This window comes from Lynx canadensis, chromosome F1, assembly GCF_007474595.2.
Source record: "Lynx canadensis isolate LIC74 chromosome F1, mLynCan4.pri.v2, whole genome shotgun sequence".
NCBI lineage: Eukaryota > Metazoa > Chordata > Mammalia > Carnivora > Felidae > Lynx > Lynx canadensis.
In genome coordinates, this window is record NC_044319.2 from 18,865,060 (window position 1) to 18,885,925 (window position 20,866).

A 20,866-nucleotide genomic window follows, 5' to 3' on the forward strand; every position below is an offset into this window, starting at 1 on the left:
CATGGATTTGGGGAGAAAGTTAGACCAAACTTCAGCACTGTCATAAAGAGCAGAGTGGGGATAGGTGAGAAGGTTGAGAAGACCTTGAATTTTGTTGTTCCCTAAGGCAATGGAGCTGGTCCTTCTGAGTATAATTTGAAAGGCTATGGAAAAGTACTTTCTCACTAATGGATGTGATCCTTTCAATTTCATCCCAGGACAGATTCCCCTTGGAAATGTGTCCCTTTCAGTGAGGATCATAGTATGAAGATTAAAGATCTAGATGGGACTAGAAAGGAATTTGGAATTTTGCCATCTTATAGAATAGGGCTTCTCAAAAGATGGGTTCTCTTAGGTCTTTTCAGGGTGTCCATATTGACATCTGCACTGATGGCACAAAAAGCCGTGGTGAATAAAACTACTGGCATCTGTGTTTGAATAAAGGCAATCTCACCAAATCACACCAGTCATCTCCATCATTACATACTTGCACCTAAGCGCACACAAACACACACACACGCTTGTTTTTATGCTAGATTCACATAAGAACGTCCTTGAAGCAGTTAAACTTATTAATTTTATTAGATATTGACCCTTAAGTATACACCTTTTTTTAAAATAGGCTCCATGCCCAGTGTGAGCCTTGAACTCATGACCTAGAGATCAAGAGTTGCATGCTCTACCAACTGAGCCAGCCAGGCACCCCTACACATCTTTTTAATATTTTGTATGATGAAATGTAAAATAAACATAAAATGAGTCTAAGGCTACTGAAGAATGATGATTGTCTCAGGGAAAGATGCTTTTGTGATTGAATTGTAAGCTGAACTAGTCATGTTTTCATTGGAACTGAATTTTTCTTCAAAGAACAGCCAACAGATAAACTGTGGTTATTTAGACACTTTAGTGTCTGGCAAACATTTTCTCAAAAAATAAAGGGGGGGGGGGAATAAAGTAAGCCTACCTCTTCAAGGAAAACAGCTAACAGTATCTGTTGCCAGTGATAAAATTTAAGCTTTCAAATGAAAATTAGAATTTTGGAAAACTTATATTTGTCATTATGAGTTTGGTAGCAGTTCCAGTACTTAGCAACTTTATGCATGGGATTTGTGATATTAACAAATATGGTGTTTTGACATTATATAATGAAGTATCACAATGTGGAAGACCTGAATAATTCAGTGATCCCATACTTTTTGGATGACCATGCGTGATGTTTCAAAATCATGAAGGGTAAAAAGACCCATTCAAAATACAATATAGAACACTGGATTTTAATGTAATAGAGTATAAAAAGTGTGTTGATGTGGTTTCAGATTCCACTCTGTAACCTTTAAGGAATGACATTTGTTGCATTTAGTGAATATCCACAAAGACTACATAAGAATACATGCAGAAGCAAATATGAGAAAGTAGCCTTCTTCTGGTAAGCCAAATATTAAAGACACTTGCAAAAATGCAAAGTAATACCACTCTTCTTGCTAAATTGGCTTTGTTTCAGAACATATGGTTATGGTAATAAAAATATGTCATTTATGTTATATGTAATAGATTTACTGCTGTTATCTTTAAGTGAACTAATAAATAAATTAAAATTTGCTGTTTTAATTTTTAAAGTGGTAATTATCAATAGAGATAAGCCGCATAAATATGGGGGACTCCGTCATTTGTTAAGAGTGTGAACGGGTCAAAATTTGAGAACTACTGTTGTAGACCATACTCCTCACTTTCAAATGGGTAACTGAGGCCATGATAGGTGATGTGACTCGTCCATTGAGTGGCAACTGTGACTAAATCATATCTCTGCAATCCATTGTTCTCATGTTTTCACTGTTTGCATAATTGTTTCCCCATACTACACTACTACATGACTACCTGCATATGAGTAAGCAAATCAGAGACCCCAGTGAGAAAGCAGATGGGAATAGGTTCTGATGGAAGTCAGTTGACAGCCTGGGAATGGGAAGCTGGGTGGAAGGCCAAACGGCCTCTTGCAGGCAGTGGGTGCCTCCATGTGGAGGGATGTGTGCTGAGGGGAGTGAGGAGGGTACAAGTGGAGGAAGAACATGACCTCTTTCAGATTTTATGTTTCTTGTTCTTAAATACATTGAGCTTTTCTTCATCCCTTGACTTTTCCTCCAGGGAGTTTGCCCGTTGGAAAGTAAACAACTTGGCTCTGGAAAGGAGGGACTTCTTCAGTTTGCCATTGCCTCTTGCCCCAGAATTTATCCGGAACATCCGCCTCCTCGGAAGGAGACCCAACTTACAACAGGTTACTGAAAACCTGATAAAAAAGTACGGCACTCATTTCTTACTTTCTGCCACCCTTGGAGGTAAGCAACATCATGATCTTACACTAATTGGCTGTCAGATCATTGAAAATAGCTTTAAGACCCAAGGAGTATAGCTTGAGTCTTCCTGGGTCTTTGTTGTTCCTTGCCTGGTACTGCCTGAGAAGTATTTTTCTTTCTGGTGCCTTTGAGAGCGGTATAATCTCTTGACATCCAAATTTACCTAGAACATTGCTGTTTGCTTATAAGCATACTCCTGAGGAGGGGGTGCGGGGTAAGGAGGTTGGGGGACTGACAGGCTCCTACTAAGCACTTGCCAGCAGGGGGCGCTCCTAGTTTTCTTTTGACAGAGCCTTCTCACCCAGAGGCTTTTCCACATCCTAATATTTGCTGTGGCTCTAGTTGTCAGACCCATGGGCAAAAAAGCAAATGTCCATTGAGTCCCTGACCCCTGCTTACCTCCCTAAAGATTGGTAACTGGACAAACCAATTCTAGTGATTCTGGGCTGGATAGGGACAAGGTTGGGAGTGGGGATGGTGTACCTGTGGCCAAATCAAAAGCTCTGAAGAGGCAGGGTTCTCTCTGCCCTGGGAAGAAGAAAGCAAGATTTATTATAACATTTAGCTCACTGTCTGATGGACAAAAAGGATCTCTCCAAGGGTTCAGGCCAGCTGCCGGCATGTGGTAGGTGTTGAGTGTTTGATGGGGAAGAGGGCGGGTGAGCTTCAAGGCTTTTGCCCTTTCTGAGGGAGCAGAAATATCCATGGTGACTTCTCATAAACAACTTGAGAGAGAAAATTTTATCTCCCCCATGGAGGTAGATTGCCTGAGACTGAGATCAATAAAGGATGTTAAATGGATAAGCTGGAGGGGAGGGGATGAGCTATGGGATAGTTAAAGAATGAAGGAAAAGGAGGAGGGCCTCTCAGGCAGTGATGCCGGTCACCTTCGGCACTGTGTGATGAGACTGTTCTAAAGACAGTGATGAGGAAGAGGTCGTCAGCAGGGGCAATGGGCTCCCTCTGAGCTCTGACTGTTCTGGCCAAGGGTTTCATGTTCTAATTGGCAGGGGATTCAGAAGGCCTCACCAATGGACCCATGTTGTTTGCTTTAGGAGAAGAGTCCCTAACCATTTTTGTGGACAAGCGGAAACTGAGCCGCAAGACAGAGACAGCAGGAAGTGCACCTGTAGTTGGGGGCAGTGGGAACAGCTCTGCCGTGTCCCTGGAGACTTTGCACCAGCTGGCAGCCTCCTACTTCATCGACAGAGAGAGCACTCTGAGGCGGCTGCACCATATCCAGATAGCCACGGGGGCCATCAAGGTAACAACTTGTGGAGTACTGGGAGAGGGAGGGCAGACAGCAGAGAGAAAGCAAGGGGGAGGCTAGGGTCTTAGCCAGCTCCAAATCAGTCAGACCCGACTGATGGACGTGGGGAAGAAGCTTTCTGAGACGAGGCACAACCGACCCTAAAAGGTGGCCCAGGTCTTCACTTGCACAGCAGATAGTCATGCAGCTTCTACTGGGAGGCAGTCTCCAGCCAACGGACTGTTGGTAGAAAGGCAGACAAGGTCCTTATTCTGTACCTGTTACGTTCTAGTGAAGGATGGGAATTTTACACAGGTAAAAGCAAAGTAATTTTAGATAAAGATAGAAAGAAAAGACAGAGTCATAAGGTATGGATTTCCTGGGGTGGGAAAGGAGCAGCTAATATTAGCCAGATTGGTCTGGGGAGGGAACTTTGGGTTTAAACTTTGAGGCTGAGTCTGAATGACCTCAGGGAAGAGTATTCAGACAGCAAGAACAGTAAGTGCTAAGGCCCTGAGGCAGCAACCGGCTTGGTGCCTTGGAACACAGAGAAGACTGTTGTGACTATAGTAAGGTGAACAAGAAGACACTGGTACAATATGACGTTCAGAAGTAGACTGGAATCAGATTACGTGGCCATGAAAAGGAATTTTAATATGTCAAAGTGCAATGGAAAACATCCAGAGAGTTTTAAGCACAGGAGTGATATAATGCCATGCATGTTGGAAAATGATCCAGTAGTTACTATAACATTAATAATCAGAACCTTCATCCTATCTTCTCTACTTGTATCTAGGATAATTCTAGGAAAACTCATTGTAATAGGGTAGAAGACCAATGACGATACTTGAGAATGCTGGATTATTTTATTCTAAATGTAGAGTTAAGATGGCAAGTAATGGTCAGTCTTCTCTTATATTCCGCTTTTTTTTTTTTAAATTTTTTTTTTTTCCAACGTTTATTTATTTTTGGGACAGAGAGAGACAGAGCATGAATGGGGGAGGGGCAGAGAGAGAGGGAGACACAGAATCAGAAACAGGCTCCAGGCTCTGAGCCATCAGCCCAGAGCCTGACGCGGGGCTCGAACTCACGCACTGCGAGATCGTGACCTGGCTGAAGTCGGACGCTTAACCGACTGCGCCACCCAGGCGCCCCTCTTATATTCCGCTTTTATCACACCCAGAATTTAGATGGTTTTGTTCATTTGTTTATTGGTTCAGTAGATATTTACTGAACACCTATTACGTGTCAGGTACTGCTCTAGGTACTGAGAATCCCAGAGTGAAGAATACATATAAAGTCCCTGCCCTCATGAAGCTTAAATTCTAGTGATGGAGATGTAATATAATGTCAGGTGGGATTAATGGTATGAAGAAGTGGAGCCAGGCAAGAGGATGGAGAGGGATAGGGACACCACACTTTAGGGAAGACCTGTGTGAAAAAATGCCATTTAAGCAGACATCTGAATGAAGGGAGGGAGCAAGCCACATGGGAGTGAGAGCAGGTGCAATTGCCCTGAAGCAGGAGTGTGCATGTTACGATCCAGAAACACTGCATAATGTAGCAGGAGTGCCATTACAAGAGGGATGAAGTAGGAGATGAGGCTGCAGAGAAAATTTTATCTCCCCCTGACGGTAGATTGCCTGAGACGGAGATCAATAAAGGATGTGAAGATCATGAGGGCATTACTGATCAGGGAAGAGAGGAGAAAGAGGGATCCTGGAGACTGATGCAGTGACTATTGCAATGGTCAAGGGAAGAAATAATGGTGGCTCGCTCAGACAAAGCTGGCTGTATAGAGGTAGTGAAAATTTGGCAGATGCCAAGATATATTTTGATGGTAGAGCCTACAGGCTTAGCTAATAAATTAGAAGAAAGGACTCAAGATTAACTGCAAGATTTTTGGCATGAGCAGCAAGATGAACAGTGATTGCATTTACTGAGAAGGACAACAGTGGGGCAGACGCCAATCTGAAAGAAGCAAATCAAGAGCTTGGTTTTAGATACAGTGAATTTGACATTCCTATTAGACATCCAAGTAGAGGTATCTAACAGGCAGTTGAATATAAACACTAGGCTTCAGAGAGAAAGGTCATGACTGAAGATGTAATTTTGGCATACAAATATATACACACATGTAGGTGGTATTTAATATCATGAGAAAGGATGAGATCACTTGAGGAGTGAATGTAGCTGGTAGAGCAGCCCTAAGGCTGCCCAGCCCTAAGGCTGAGTTGTGAAGCACATCAATATTCAGAAATGGGGACTAGGAGAAGGATCCAACAGAGAAGGCTGACACCAGGCAGAAAGGTATGAAGAGAATCAAAGCCACATCACAAGACGATATGAAGCAAGTGTTTCATAGAAGAAGGAGCAGACAACTGCGTTAGATGCTGTTAAACAGTCAGATAGAGAATGGACCTTCAATTTGGCAACATGGAGGTAACTAGCAACCTAGATAAGAGTGGTTTCAGTGTCATGACAGGTACAAAAGGCTGAGTGCAGAAGGTTCAAGAGAGAAAACAAAGCGAGGAACCAGAGGAGTAGAGACAATTCTTTAAGGGTTTTGCTGTAAAGGCAAACAGAAAAAAATGGGTGATAGCTGGAGAGGGTATAAGGTCAAGAGAGGTGGAATTTTTGTTTTTAAGATGAGAGATACTCAAGAATCTTGGCATGTTGATTGAAATGACTCAGGAGAGGGGGAGAAAATGATGATTCCGAAGTGATAGGAGACAACTGCAAGAGCAACTGGGCAGGCGGGAGGGGTGGCTCTTACACAGGAGCATAAACATCTCATCCTTTGTAGCAGGAGGCATTCAAATGCGCAGGACACATGTAGTAGGATGTAGACGTTGGGGGTCGGGATGCGGATGTCCCCTTCTGATTGATCCTATTTCCTTGATTACACAAGAAGCAGAGTCCTTGCCTAAAAGGAAGGAGAAGGGATTACTGAGAGAAGAATGCAGGGGATGGTTTCAGAAGAATAGGAGTTAGGTATTTTAATGGACTGGATAAATGTTGTGGGTTGTTGGGCAGCACTGAGGGCCCATTTGAGACCCATGGTCGTAATTACATGGGAACAGTCAGCATAGCTGTGAGTTTTATCAGCTACATTTGGCACTTCAAGTATAGGCAGGCATGGAGGAGGTGGAGACTTGATTGAACAGAAATATGTGTGTGTGTGTGTGTGTGTGCGCGTGTGTGTACATGAAGATGAAACAAAACGGGAGTTGAGAATATACACAAAGCAGTGATTATAGTGATGGACCAAGGGATTTGGGACTGTTAAGGGACGGCAGGAAGTGAAAAGTTGGTTAGGTCAAAAGATTGGAAGTCTAAGTAGGTTTGATAACTTGTTAGAGGGAAGTGACCAGGGGAAGTGCAAGTGTGTGATGATTTATGTTGAGATTGGAGAGAAAGTGCAATTAGCAAAACAAATCAGGTTCTGAACATGGCCATGAGTGTGGGTGGCTAAGACGGGGCTGGAGGACAAGATGAACGGAGAGGGGAGAAGGCTAGGGACCTGGGAGGCCAGGGTATTAAAGGGTTTTCTACATGGATGCTGAGGTCAACAGGAAAGATACAAACCTTTTGGTGATAACAAAGACAGTGGTAAGCAAGCTTAATACTGGAAATCCTTAACAACTGAATGGGACTAACAAGGGAAATAGACAGCAACAAGGAGGGGTCATGGGTGATAAAGTCCTGATGGTTCTGGCTTCAGAGGAGCCAGAGGTGGCTAGAGAGGAGGGGAAGCAGTGTTCAGGATAGTTGCATCGCACCTCACTCCTCTGCCCAGCCATGTGAGGTGTGGGAACACAGCCAGCCACTGCTAGGCAAGACTGCAAGGGAACCCTGTTTTCAGCATCTTCTGGACTATGCTTAATGCAAAAAGATGAAGCAGACTCTTGAGAGGAGATCAAGGTTATGGAGGACCTTGCTGAAGACTGATCATGAGACCGAGAGAGCACGATGGAAGTTACCTGAAGAGGTCAGATTAAGAGAGGTGCAGTGTCTGGAGTGAGAGCCTGAGACAGGACAGTGGCTGAAGTTAACAGGGATTTAGGGTACCTTTGGGATTCTGGTCTCTGAGGCAGCTTAAAATGATGAAAGAAGACTATTAGTAACATGGAGTGGGTTTTACCAAGAAGACAGAACTCTGGGGAAGCCCCTTTCCCCCTTCAGTCCTGTAGTGAGTCGGCTGTGTCAAAGTGGGAGAAGAATTGGTCTTATCTGGAAATAAAAGGTAGGTCTGGGTCAACAACTCAAAGGTCCCATTAATGTGCCTTCCTGTCCTTTGACCTGACCAGCTTTTCACTTTCTTCCCCCCTTCATGGCCTCATTTGCCTCACTATTTGCCTAACTTAGACTCCATGGTCCACCACTATAATCACGGCATTGGATATATCTTCAGCTTGCCCCTCACTGCCTTCTCATGTCCATGCCATCCCCTTAATTCAGGACCTCATCAACTCTTGCCCAGTTTTCTTGCATTATCTTTTTAACTAGTCTTCCTGTCTCCATTCTCAGCTCTTCTCTCTTATCCGCCCTCTCTGCTGCCTGCATGAGTGCAAAGCATCATGTACCATCCCCCCCCCCGCCCCGTTTAAACCACTGCGCCCCAGCCACGGTGGCAGTGTGACAATGGAGAGAACATAGGGTTGAACCCAAAAGTCTTTGCTGTGCCACTGCTCATGTGGGCTGCGAGCAAGTTACCAAACTACTCTGAACCTCACTTTTCTTATCCTTAAAACTGTTCAATAATTAAAATATTTTTTACCTTGAAGGATTTCTGTAAGGATCAAATAAAAAAACAGAGAGAGTGCATGAGCCACAGCACAAATGGAGCTTGAAAAAGAATAATTCCTCATCTTAACAAAACCATAAAGCCATTGAAGATTATCCCTAATGGTCTCTTTTGTCTCTTCTCAACCCGTTTCCCCCATCAACCCTTCACTTACAATTTCTATCATGTAGGCCCGTCCTGTTAGTCTGTTTAAAAAAATTTTATTATTTTGAGTGAGAGAAGGCTGGGGGGCAGGGGGAGAGAATGAATGGAGGATGGGCAGAGAAAAAGAAGAGAGAGAGAGAGAGAGAGAGAAAAGAACTCAAGCAGGTTCCACACTGTCAGTGCAGAGCCAGATGTGGGGCTTGACCCCACGAACTGTGAGATCACAGTTCAAAATCAAGAGTTGGACTCTTAACCAACTGAGCGGCCCAGGCATCCCACTAACTATTAGTCTTTATTCAAAGCCCCTGCTGTTTGCTTTGCTTGTCTGTTTACGTAAGTGTCTCTCCCTCACTCTTCTTTGCTCAAGTCAAAAAGGTTACTCTTTGGGGAAGCCTTTTCTGACTCCCAAGGTAGTTAAATGCTCTCTTTGGTGTATCAAGCACATGCCTCTTTTATAGGGCTTATCATTTGAACTATATTTGCTAGCTAACATGAAGTCCTTGAGGGAGGGACTGGTTCTTATTCATCTTTGGTTCCCAGTAGAAGTACAGAGCATATTCCATTATGGGTAATGAGTAAAGGTTTGTTGACTGACAGAATAAATGAATGAATGAATGAATGAGTCACTGTTTTCCACATAGGTTATGCTCTTTTCAGTGTATGTACAAGGGCATATAAACATGTTTAGTTGAAAGAAAACAAAGCTACTCCAAGTCACTTGAGCATAAACATGGTTTATAAAGAGGACTACGGTGAAGACTATCACATATCTCCAAGGACAAGACACTAAATGTCCAGACACATGGGTCTTATAAAAGGGCAGTAAGGCTCCCAGGTTACCTCATTTCTTGTTGGAACACATGTCATCTTTTTTTTTTTCATCTGCTTCACCTTCTAGCTTCTTTTCCAAGTTCTTTCCTTTGTTTTTTTTCTAGACCTTTCTGTATGCCAGTGACTTCAGCCTACATTTAGCTCTGCCTTGCTCTGGAGCTGACGCTGACTCTGGCCCGGACTGAATACTATTTTTCTGTTTTATCTCTCAGCTGGTGCCATTGGGGCAGGAACCACTCTTGTTCACTGCTGTATTCTCAGTTCCTGGCACTTAGTAATGCTTGATGATTATTTATTCTGAATTTTAAGGGTGTCCACCATCACCCTTTAAATTGTTTCTCTCAGTGTCACAGTTCTGACTTCTCTGGAGGGAAGTTTTGTTCAGAGTTCACTTTAGTCCACTATAAAGAGTTCAATACATAGTCTGAAATATGGCTTACCGGACTCATCTCTTTGGCAAAGTCTGCAGGTGGCACAGTGAGAGGCAGGAAGGTACCCAAAGCCACATCTATCGTAGTGCCTGGGGATGCACTTTCCAGAACTAGAGCCATTGCCCATCTCCCCAGAAGTGGGGCCGCCATCCTTGGAAGTTTCTTTTTGGAACTCCTCCAATCACACATGGAATGTGGGATGATAATTCATCTTCCACTAAGCTGATTAACCTGGAGTTTTCTCTGTTGAGGGGTGCAATGTACTCCTTCCATGGGATGCAATTCAGAAAAACATGAGAAAACAGGATTATTTTTTCCTACCTCCACTCCTCCTCGTCCTCATGCTCACATAACTTAGCTCTAGAGAACCACGTGACCTGTCCAAGAACACCCTGCTAGACTGAGGAGCAACGGGAGGTCTCGGCTCCCTATCCCACCACCGTGCTCACCTGATAGGGTTGACCTGCCCATTTTATCCTACTGTCAAATGTTCCACCAGAGACCATTCCTTTGCTTGATCACGCTTTTACAGATCCACATAGTAAGGGCCAGTAGGCTGGATGCATCCCGCAGCGTATCCCTGCTAGCTGATACTCCTTTACTGGGGCTGTAGCCCCTGCCACCTGCTTCCCTCTACTGAACATGCCTTTGCAGGAGTAGAGCTGGCTTCCACCAAGGCCATTACTCTGCATCGAGGTGGGTGGCATGAGGGGTTCTGCTCACCTGCTCAGCCTTGGGGAAGGGAAAACCCTCCAGCCTCTCTGCCTGTCTCTTATGTCTGTAAGCAGGTGTACTCTTACTTTTCCCCCCTTGTTAGCCACCTCTAGTTTACTAACATGCCCCTTTTGTTTATCTGACACATTCCTCTGAGACCCTACTGAACATCTCACTCTGTTGCAAGGTTTACCCTGCTCAGTGCACATCTCTCTTACAGGATTTGTCATATTATATTCCAGCTGTGTGCATCCCCACTGCCACGTCCCCACACCCACAGGCGTGGTAGGAGGGCTTGGAGCAGTTGGGACTCCGTAGCTTGCACACCATTTCTTCGCTGTGGCTGGCACGCAGTGAGGCACTAAATAGAATGCTTGGTAGGTGAAAGCTGGCTGCTTGGTTTAGTGGGAAACAAACTTGCTCAAGGGAGAAAGCTTGGGATCAAGTTTCAGTCTTTTTTTTTTTTTTTTTCTCAACGTTTATTTATTTTTGGGACAGAGACAGAGCATGAACGGGGGAAGGGCAGAGAGAGAGGGAGACACAGAATCGGAAACAGGCTCCAGGCTCCGAGCCATCAGCCCAGAGCCTGACGCGGAGCTCAAACTCACGGACTGCAAGATCGTGACCTGGCTGAAGTCGGACGCTTAACCGACTGCGCCACCCAGGCGCCCCTCAAGTTTCAGTCTTGATGCTCACCACTTGACTTCTCAACATCACCAGCTATTTGACTCACCTGTACCCAGGGCTTAGCTTCAGCTGACAGGGCTACACCAGCTATTAGAATATTAAACCACTTCCATATCAGCTGGTAAACAGTCTGCACCCAATCACCTGGGTGTCATCGTAACCACTGTTCTCTCTCCCTTAGAGCCCCCAGGTTTCCCGTTGATGGTAACCAAGGGGTGAATGGACCTCGGGAGGTCTCCAGAATGCTGCTGGTACCACTCCTGGCACCTCTTCTGATTAGCCCACCCACTCCTGTCTTACCTGCTGATTAATATTGTGAATCCCACCCCTGTCTCTGCCATGGGGTTGGGGTGACACCCAATGACACAGTCCACATGGAAACACTTGGCAAACTATAAAGGGCTGAATATATACACTGTACCTCCTGTCCGTGATGCCTGGGAAGGGATCAGAGCCATTAAGCAGAGGACCCTGTTCTCATTGGCAGCTCACCCTCTACTTAATCGAAGTGTGGGGAAGGACTTGGTTTGATATGTTCCAGAGCTTACTAAAAAGAGCCCACACAAAAGTTCAGATGGGTCCCAGGATGGCAAAATGGAGTGGTTCTCACAAAGCATCCTTAAAAAGACTTGTCTGTATTCCTCAGCGCACAGCCTGGGATTCAGTTTGCAGTTCTCTTAAGCACACAAACCATCAGCTGTGTTCACCCTGCCCAGCCCTATCGCTCACAATTAGAAGCCCATTTCTGTCCCTTTTAGCTTTGCAGGTGTCCCCCTAGGTAGGACAAGAGCAGCGGGGGAGGCAAAGGGCAGGGGGAGGAGAGCAGACTCACTGGAGTGAGTGTTCGCACGACCTAGTATTTATGGAAAATTGGATGTGCTAATGAACCTGAGATCCATCAGGGCTTTCTGAAGGCAGGACAGTCTCTGTCAACAGACCAATTAGCACACAATTATTTTCCCTTTCTGAAAGCTTATCTGAGATGCTCTTTGAATGTGTGTGCCTGAGTGAACTGCACTTTCCATTACCTCTATGGGCCTTTTCTATAATCTGCCAAAGCTGTCTGCCTCCGCTACAGAGAAAGCCCAGGGTTCTCTGGACTAACCCTCCAGAGACTCTGGTATTTTCATCACTTGGGGGAAGGGGCCTTCGGGCATCCTGTTACCAAGTCAGTGCCCAGGCAATATCTGCAAGAGGACCCTCTCCAGCTCCCTTTCTTCTTCCCATCTCCTTATATCTCTAGGGAGGACAGAGGTGGTTCAAAGCAGAATAGCAGTGGAAGGAGCAAGGACGTTGGGATCTAATGTAATCTGAGTGCCTTCCTCACTCTTGGAGATCTGGTGTGCCTCCTTATAAGGAGATGAGCTTGAGGATCACAGCCTTTGTCTCTTCTTCATGCCAGTTCTCATGGCGCAATTAACAAAGGGAAGCTACCCACATCCTTTCAATGCCTTTATCGATTTGATTGTCCACTTGTGGAATTAACCTTTGGGAGTAGCCAAGTAAAGGTCAAAAAACCACATCAGAGCCAGGCCCGGAACACTGCACAAGATGGCGGTGGTGGTGGGGAAGCAGATGGGTTGGCAGTACGTAGGTAGGGATTGTGCTGAGATAAAGGAGAGGAGAGTGGCTGTTCTCTGTTATCCTCCTTGAGGGGTCATCCTACTCCTACGTAAGGCATGTAGCTCCCTCCCTACCTGGACTTGATGCTGGTGAGCGACCAGCTCAGGGGTGGGTGGATGGAAAAGCCAGTGCAAAACTCAATGACAGTGTGAACAGCTTAGATGGAGGCGGGGACAGGCAAGTGTCCCAAAGACCAGACCCACCCGCCATCTCACCCATCATCCCACCCTGCCATTCAGTCCATCACATTCCAGAAGACCCGGGCTAGTCCTCGGCCAGGGCTCCTCTTACAGGGACTTAAACACCATAGAGATAAAGAAGACCTTACCTTGAAAGAAGCCTGGCGCTGCCTCCCTGCTGTAGTTTGACAGCTAGCCAATCACCCACTCGCTCTATACAGAGACATTATTCAGCACCTGGTGCCCACCTGTGGGGGGAGGCGAGTGCATGTGTAACAGCCCGAACACTGGGATTAGAGAAACATGTTTCTACTTGTCTGGAAACTCCTTATGGAAGTGACTGTGCCTCACTCACTCAGTGTGAGTTCTGGATGCTCCTTGCATATTTGTTAAATGAATAAATGAATGAATGAAAGAGTACATGAATGAGCGGAATGAATCCTAGCCCTGTAGGCAACTAGCCATATGACCTTGAATAAATCATTTAACTCATCTGGCCAAGGTCTTCCCATCTGTAATATTAGGATACTGTGATCTCAAGTCTATACAATTTGTTTTGCCCTGTGTTCACATTCTCAACAGAGGGCAGATCACTAAGCTATTTTGGATGAACTGTGCTGTTTACACTTGTTTTCAAAAGTGATGTCATCCAAAGGGCTTTAACTCACTTTATTTTCCTGAAGTCCTCTGATGTGCCCTCAGAGGAGACAGGAGGGACACTGACTGGGTGCTAGGATTCAAACGATAAGATCCCGTTCCAGCTGCGCATAGCTCTGTGGCCTGGCACACCGTAACTCTTGGAACCTTGCTTTCCTATTTTGGAGAGTGCTAGTAGTGCGACTTGTTTCAGAGTTTCTGTAAGGGTTAAATGGGATGATCCTGGAGGATGAACTTGGCAGCTGTAGAGAGGTTGTTCCTGCCCATGTCATGGGCTCGGTCCCATTCTTTATTCAGGCTGGGTTTTTCTGCTCTTCACGCACCGTGTCTAAGGCCGCCCCTTCTTCTTTGTCTGTAATTACCCCCCTTTTCTCCTAAATCTCTCTGCCTTCCCATCCATCCCCATTCATCCTTCATGGCTCACCTCTTCCATGAAGCCTAGTCAGACTACTTTACATCACAAGGATTTCTCCTGTCTCTCTCCCTACTGTATTTCCAGTCAGTATCAAATCATCTCTCATTGAATTACTCTGTTCCATGAGTATTTTTTAAAACTAAATAGACTAAACTCTCTTTGAAAATTTCATTTACACTCTGCTCTTCACCTGGTTACTTCACCTTGTAGCTTGTAGGGCGCTAGTCACGTACACTATACTTTTGAGCCCCCGCGGTGCCCCTTCCCCTTTCTCTCAGAGTGCCTGTCTTCCCTTCTTTCGCTGTCCACTTGTACTTATCTTTATTACTATTAATTTTATTTTATATTAATTGCAGTATAGCTAACATACAGTATCATGTTAGTTCCAGGTGTACGATATAGTGATTCAACAAGACTTCTACTTACCTTTAAGGACCAGCTCAGTTGAGTCTCCTCTGCCCTTCTTCCCTCACGTTCCCTTTGTTTAGAGCTGTGTTTTCCTCAGCGCTCACTGACACATAGCTTCCGCTCCACTTGGATGCATCTCGGCCCGTTGCATATGCACCTGCCTTCCCCACAGGTTGTAGTTCCCTAGAGGACACAGCATATAACTTGTGCATTTCTGTGCTCATTTCTCACCCCCCAAAGCCTGGAACGTATTACACATTCTCTAATGTATTAAATACCCGGTGTGCCAGGCACTGTGTTCATCGCGGCTGTCTACATGGTGAACAAAATAAACATGGGCTTACCCCTGTGGAGCGTTTGGTGTGTGGAGGACCCAGACTTTCACCCCACGTCCTCAGTAAAGGATGGAAAACTGCAACGCGTGTGCCTGCTGCAGGGCAGAGGTATCTTGGAGCCAGGACAGAAGGTCAGGGGTATCAGGGCCGACTCCTTGAAGAACTCCAGGAAAGGCGTTCTGTGAATGTTTGATGAATTGTATGGAATTCAACAGTGGCTGCTCAATAAATACTCGTTGATTGGTTGATTGATTGTTGGCAGAGCTTTCGCAGATCCTGAGAAGAAAGGGCCGCAGGTCCCCATCATTCTTATTATGGAATTATTTCAGTGCATTTAAAGCTCCCCATTTTTCATCTTATACTTTAAAAACATCAGGGAAAAACTGATAGGCCAACTTTATAATATTTTAAAATGATTCTGTGGTGTTTTGGAATATTACATGGCTATAAGAGTTTATGTATATTTAATATACTTATTAAAATATGCAGTAAGCCCATGGCTGATTTTCTCTAAGGACGTCTCAGCGCCGAGGTGGGACTTAAATGTTTAATACTAATAATAATACTCATAACTCATATTTCTCTAGTGCTTTTCATCTTCGGGATCCCTAAAGCCTGTGAGCACCACGCCGAGTGGATGCAGCTGGGCTCGCCAGCCGGCTGACAGCCTCCACATCTGGCCTCCTGTCTCCCTCTGGGGGAGGGAGAGGGGGGGACTCCAGCTCAGAGGTCCAGCTTCCTCAGCCTACGTTGAATCTTCTCTTCCCGGACGCAAATTCCCTTCGGCCCCCTCTGAAAGCCTCCCACTGTGTGCACCTGCCGCTGCCAGCCCTCTGCCGCTGAGAGTCTGTTAGAACAGGGAAGAAAAGTGGCTTTCTGCTCCCGGGGTAGGGAAACACATGCCATCCTCTGGCTGATCAAGGACAGGACACAGAGCCTGAGATCGGATGGCCGGAGAGGGAAGCGCATAGGGATGGTCTCCCCGTAGGGATGGTCTCTAAATCCACACTGTGCCCTCCTTCTCTAGGTCACGGAGACCAGGACGGGCCCTCTGGGCTGCAGCAACTACGACAATCTGGACTCAGTCAGCTCTGTGCTGGTACAGAGTCCGGAGAACAAAGTGCAGTTACTGGGTAAGCTGTACCGTGACGGGTGTCACACTGGGTGAAAAACTCAGACCACCAAGGAGCAGGAAAAAGCCCTCTGTGCCTCATTTGGCTAAACCCTTCTCTCTCTTTTTTTAATGTTTATTTGAGAGAGACAGAGAGAGAGAGGTGCAGTGTGAGCAAGCAGGGGAGGGGCAGAGAGAGAGAGGGAGACACAGAATCTGAAGCAGGCTCCAGGCTCCGAGCTGTCAGCAGAGAGCCTGGCACGGGGCTCAAACTCATGAACCATGAGATCATGACCTGAGCTGAAGGCGGACGCTTAACCAACCGAGCCACCCAGGCACCCCTGGCTAAACCGTATTTAAGACAAGAGCTACCAGGACTTCTGGGACGTGTATTTAACAACTTTCCCTCATTCTTTTGAGAAAACTTCTGAAATGGTTTACCCTGCATCCAAGACCATTGTTAGCACCACTCAACACCCAAACCCTCGGCATTCATAGTCCTCCCCAACCCCCAGTCACTATCCTGCATGAGTATCACATTCACCCTTATACACTTTGGTCTAGTTTGATGATCACCTTTGTTGCCCAAAGAACCCTCGGCTTTGTCCTAAGGACACATTGGGGTACGGTTAGTCTTTGCAGATGGTTATGGGGCCACCGTAGAGCTTTACAAACCATGGGACTATGGGCTACCCTGAGAGTGGTCCCTACTTTCTGCGATTGGTCTGTAATCCTCCGCGGGGGATCAAGGCCAGGAGAACAGTCTGAGACGAATGGGAGCCTCCGCTGGAGACAGAACTAGCTAAAACACACTTGCCAACGGGAAGGCGATAGGACAGGTAAGGGGAGGTAGGGGAGGTGCTTAGTTCCTGCTGTCTGCCCCGCAGGCATCCTGGGGGCAGGGCAATGCAAACGGATTCAGACAGGGCTGTTTGGCAGTCGGAAAAGTTCCTTTTTCTTGAGGCCTAACTGAATTGGACTCTGTTTAAGATATTATTGTCTTGGTATTATAAAATCAATAGCCCTCACCCAGGATCTACGATTACAAATTCCAGGCAACCTGAGCCAGATGCAACCCATCAGTTCTTTTGGAATCAAGGAATATATAATAAAAAGGAGTAAAAGACTGCTTTATTTAGAGCCACCTAATGCAATTAGCATCCCTCTTCTCCTCTGTCCATAGATGGGCTGGGTTTGCGTCTGGAAATTAGCGATGAGTGAAGTTCGGAATGTCTGGTGGTTCATTTGGAATAGTTTATGCCATTTAATTTTATAGCCCATCACTCATGCAGACAGTGCTCGGGGCACTTATTTTATAGCAATGGGAAGTGTTATGGTGAGGAGGAGGGAGGTAGTGGGGGAGGTGAAGAGAAAGGACTTGGATGGGTGTGTGTGGAAAGGCAGCATGTGGACCGCATATGTGGGGAGGGCCGCTCCAGTGCCACTGCAGGCACAGCATCAAGAGAGGAAACTTGAGGAGCAGTTCAGATAGGAGGTGGGTCTCAAACAGGACTTCTGCTGGTGCTGCCGTGCTAAGTTATGTTTTCAGGTCCACGGAGACTAGGATGCATACTTTGGGCTCTCTGATTTCCTGCCAAGGACACGGTCAAGGGTGTGACGATAAAGAGCTGGCAGGTATTTGAGGAAAGGGGAGCTCAGCGTATCCGAAGTTCTCACGTCCCCCACTCTCCTGGCACCGTCTCTCGCGATGTCCCTACTGGGGCAGCCTCTTGCAGGTCTGCCCTCGAACCTGGCCCAGGCGGCATCCAAAGGCATGCGTGTCCTTCACTCATCCCTTGATGTGCTTCCGACAGCCACCGTGTGTGGCTTGAAGCCAAAGAGGGGTGTATTCTGCTCCTGGTAAACTAAAACCCACCACCACAGATGGACAGGAAGACTGAAGCCTAGAGAAATTTAGTGGATTATATCCCAAGATCAGGGGAGCTAAAATTAGCAGGGAGAGCGGAGAACCATTCCTACCTACCCAGGCTTGACTGAACTTCCAAATCTCGGTGAGAGTTAAGCACACTGAGGCAGGGCAGCCAGTCCCAGACGTGCAGTACAAGCTGATGGTACCACGGCAGAGTGTGACACCAAGCCAACTTTACTAGTCCTGCGACGTGGGCAGGTCACTGTGGCCATCGGCCCTGGATTCTCAGTGTGCCCAGGGAGTCACATGCGATCGTATCTGGGAAGCACCTGGTGTGGTGCCTGGCCACTGCGTACCAACAACGCCTGTCCCTGCCTCCTGACCAGAGCAGTCTCCTTGGTCGTCAAGGGTGGGGTGGGACATCCCAGAACGTCTGTGACTTAGCAAAGCCAGAAACAGGATGGCTAGCTGAAGCAGAGCAAAAGCCCATCAAGCCTTGATTCCTCCTTCATGAGATTGTAAGGTCTTCTTTTATCTGAAATACCTTCCCATTTCCATCCTAGAGGTGCCGATGTGCAGCCAATAAGGCCATTCGTATGATACGCACGCTCTCAATTTGGCTGATGCGAGGGGTTCTCCGAAGCCTTGGGCTTCGATGCTCCTCATCTGCATTTTCAGACCCTCTCCCACCCGTCACTGGGGCAGCGGTAAGCCCCTCATCCCATCAGCTCCATAGAGTTAGGCCCTGGGGTGACCGTTCTTGGGCCCAGAATGCCCAAGTCAGCAGAACCCCAGCTGGCGATCCTGCAGCCTTAAGTGTGGGAAACCAGGTCCCCACTGGTCCTTGCCCCACAATTCCCTGATGCGTCCTTTCCCTAGGCCTACAGGTGCTGCTGCCCGAGTACCTGCGTGAGCGCTTTGTGGCGGCGGCACTCAGCTATATCACATGCAGCTCTGAGGGGGAGCTCGTCTGCAAGGAGAATGACTGTTGGTGCAAGTGCAGCCCCACCTTCCCAGAATGCAACTGTCCGGATGCTGACATCCAGGCCATGGAGGACAGCCTGCTGCAGATCCAGGACTCTTGGGTGACTCACAACCGGCAGTTTGAGGAGTCAGGTGAGCAGCTGACGGGCCCACACTTCCCTGTCAATGGGACATGCTCTGAGGTGCGGGACTAGAAGGTGGGGAACTTACCTTAGATCCTGCCTCATCCGCTTACCTGTGTCCTTGGCCCCTACCAGGTTATCTCACAACCTCACGTCTCAGGTGGTTGTCTTCTTGTTATCTGTGCAAATGGACGTGATCCCTACCAAAGACATGCGTCACGAGGACTTAATGAGCTAATGTGGATATATATGAGGGCGTTAGGACTTGCCTGGTTTGTTTGATACACGTTTGCTACAGATTGCCTGCGCACAGGTGCACAAGGAATGTTTGCTGGATGAATGAAGTACGTAGAATAGTTCTAGGAGGCACCCAGCACATACTAGTCCTCGCTTGTTACACGTATAGCTAATAGCAAGGTTACCTTGAGATGCAGATTTAGGGCTTGGTTTTGAACCCTTGTTCTGGGTTCTGGTTTGAATGTTTGCGTCCCGCCCCCCCCCCCCAAATTCATACGTTGAAAATCTAATGCCCAGGGAGGTGGGGGCCTTTGGGAGGTGATTAGGGATTAGTGCTCTTATAACGGAGGCCCCAGAGAGATCCTTCTCACCTTCGGCCATGTGAAGACACAGTGAGAAGTGAGCCACACTCGACCCAGAGAGGGCCTTCCCCAGAACCTGACCGTGGTGGCATTCTGATCTTGGACTTCCAGCTTCTTGAACCGTGAGCAATAAACTTCTGTTGTTTATAAGCCACTCGGTCTGTATTTTCTGAGAGCAGTCCCCAAAGACTGAGACACTCTGTTACTGACCAGCTTTGTGACCTCATGTGAGCCATGCAGCTTCAGAATACCTCCGTTCCTCATCTGTAAGAGAGGGAAAGTGATAATAATAGGTGGATGGAAGGCTCATATGGGATAATGTAGATAAAATTAATGTATAACTATCTCTACCTGATACACTCATACATTTCAACACTAAATGAGTGATAGTTATGTGGATAGATATAGCTCAGAAATATGTTGGGTTAAACAAAGTGAAAATGAAAAATGTTATATATACATATCATGTGAATAATACTATGATACAATATTATTAAATATGACACATATTTAATACTATTTATATGATGCTTAAAAACATACTGGCCAATACTTAATGTCTTTACAGATAAACATATGCAGAAAACATTAAGAAATATAATGATAAAGAAAACACCCAAGAGAGTGGTTACATCAAGATGGGAGATAGAAGGGAAGTTTAGGGCCTTCGACTGTATATTTTCTTTGCAGAATTTCTCTAAAACAAAACAAAAGACTGAAGTCAATGTGGCAAAGTGGCTAAATCTAGTTGGTGGGCACATGGGAGTTTATTCTGTTACTCCCTGTGCTCTTTTGTAAGCTTACATGTTTTATAAAAAAAACCTACGTACATGCTAGTTGTTAATGCCATCACTAGGTATGATTCTCCAACCACTGGGAAGTGGAAGAGGGGTATGAAGAACCAAGCTGAGGCGCCAGGCATTGACATTTCAAGTCCTAGACAGGTAGTTAGTTGCTAAGGAGAACATTCCAGTCCCCCCAACACCAGCTGCACAGGAGTTGTGATGGTGGGATGTGTTCAACGATGCTTAATGTGGGGCATGACTTCGGGCCCTCACATGACCACTGTGAGTTACTTACTGCTGAGTAAATGAGGGCTATCTGGGCCCCCATCAGGAGACAGTGGCTGCAGGTCCCAAGTAAAAGCAGATCTGGGCATAAATTCAGCCAATGTGTTGTGCCCAGGAAGCTCTGGGAAGAGCACAGACTTGGAGTAGGCAGCAAGGACCAGAAAGCATCTTGCTTCTGGATTAGCTACAGGAAAGAATGGGTGTCTGGCCTAGAGGTGAAGCTTGAAAGAGACAAAGGGTATTCCAGAGTCAGAGAGAAGGATGTGGACAGGAGCAGCTGGTCTCAGGGACTGGAAATTT

The 20,866-nt window shown here is 46.4% G+C and overlaps 1 protein-coding gene and 1 long non-coding RNA gene across 9 annotated transcripts in view; one reads left to right on the top strand and one right to left on the bottom strand.

Moving 5' to 3' along the window:
- BRINP2 (BMP/retinoic acid inducible neural specific 2) overlaps nt 1-20,866 on the top strand; it is a 122,293-nt gene that overhangs the window by 97,267 nt on the left and 4,160 nt on the right. The window contains exons 3-6 of the mRNA XM_030302389.2: nt 2,122-2,312; nt 3,386-3,594; nt 15,838-15,943; nt 18,671-18,907. Coding sequence (XP_030158249.1) covers nt 2,122-2,312; nt 3,386-3,594; nt 15,838-15,943; nt 18,671-18,907 — 743 coding nt within the window. The remainder of the gene's footprint in view (nt 1-2,121; nt 2,313-3,385; nt 3,595-15,837; nt 15,944-18,670; nt 18,908-20,866) is intronic.
- LOC115505040 overlaps nt 1-20,866 on the bottom strand; it is a 34,391-nt gene that overhangs the window by 11,859 nt on the left and 1,666 nt on the right. For 2 of the 8 annotated variants that reach the window (XR_003965894.2, XR_003965896.2), the window contains exons 4-8: nt 18,697-19,760; nt 14,820-15,086; nt 14,494-14,658; nt 13,145-13,243; nt 9,802-10,058 (exon numbers count right to left, since the gene is read on the bottom strand). This is a non-coding gene — a long non-coding RNA (uncharacterized LOC115505040). Of the gene's footprint in view, nt 1-3,577; nt 3,820-4,739; nt 6,506-9,801; nt 10,059-13,144; nt 13,244-14,493; nt 14,659-14,819; nt 15,087-18,696; nt 19,761-20,866 lie in introns of those variants that run through there. The other 6 variants (XR_003965891.2, XR_004343091.1, XR_004343090.1 and 3 more) reach the window with 6 other exon arrangements.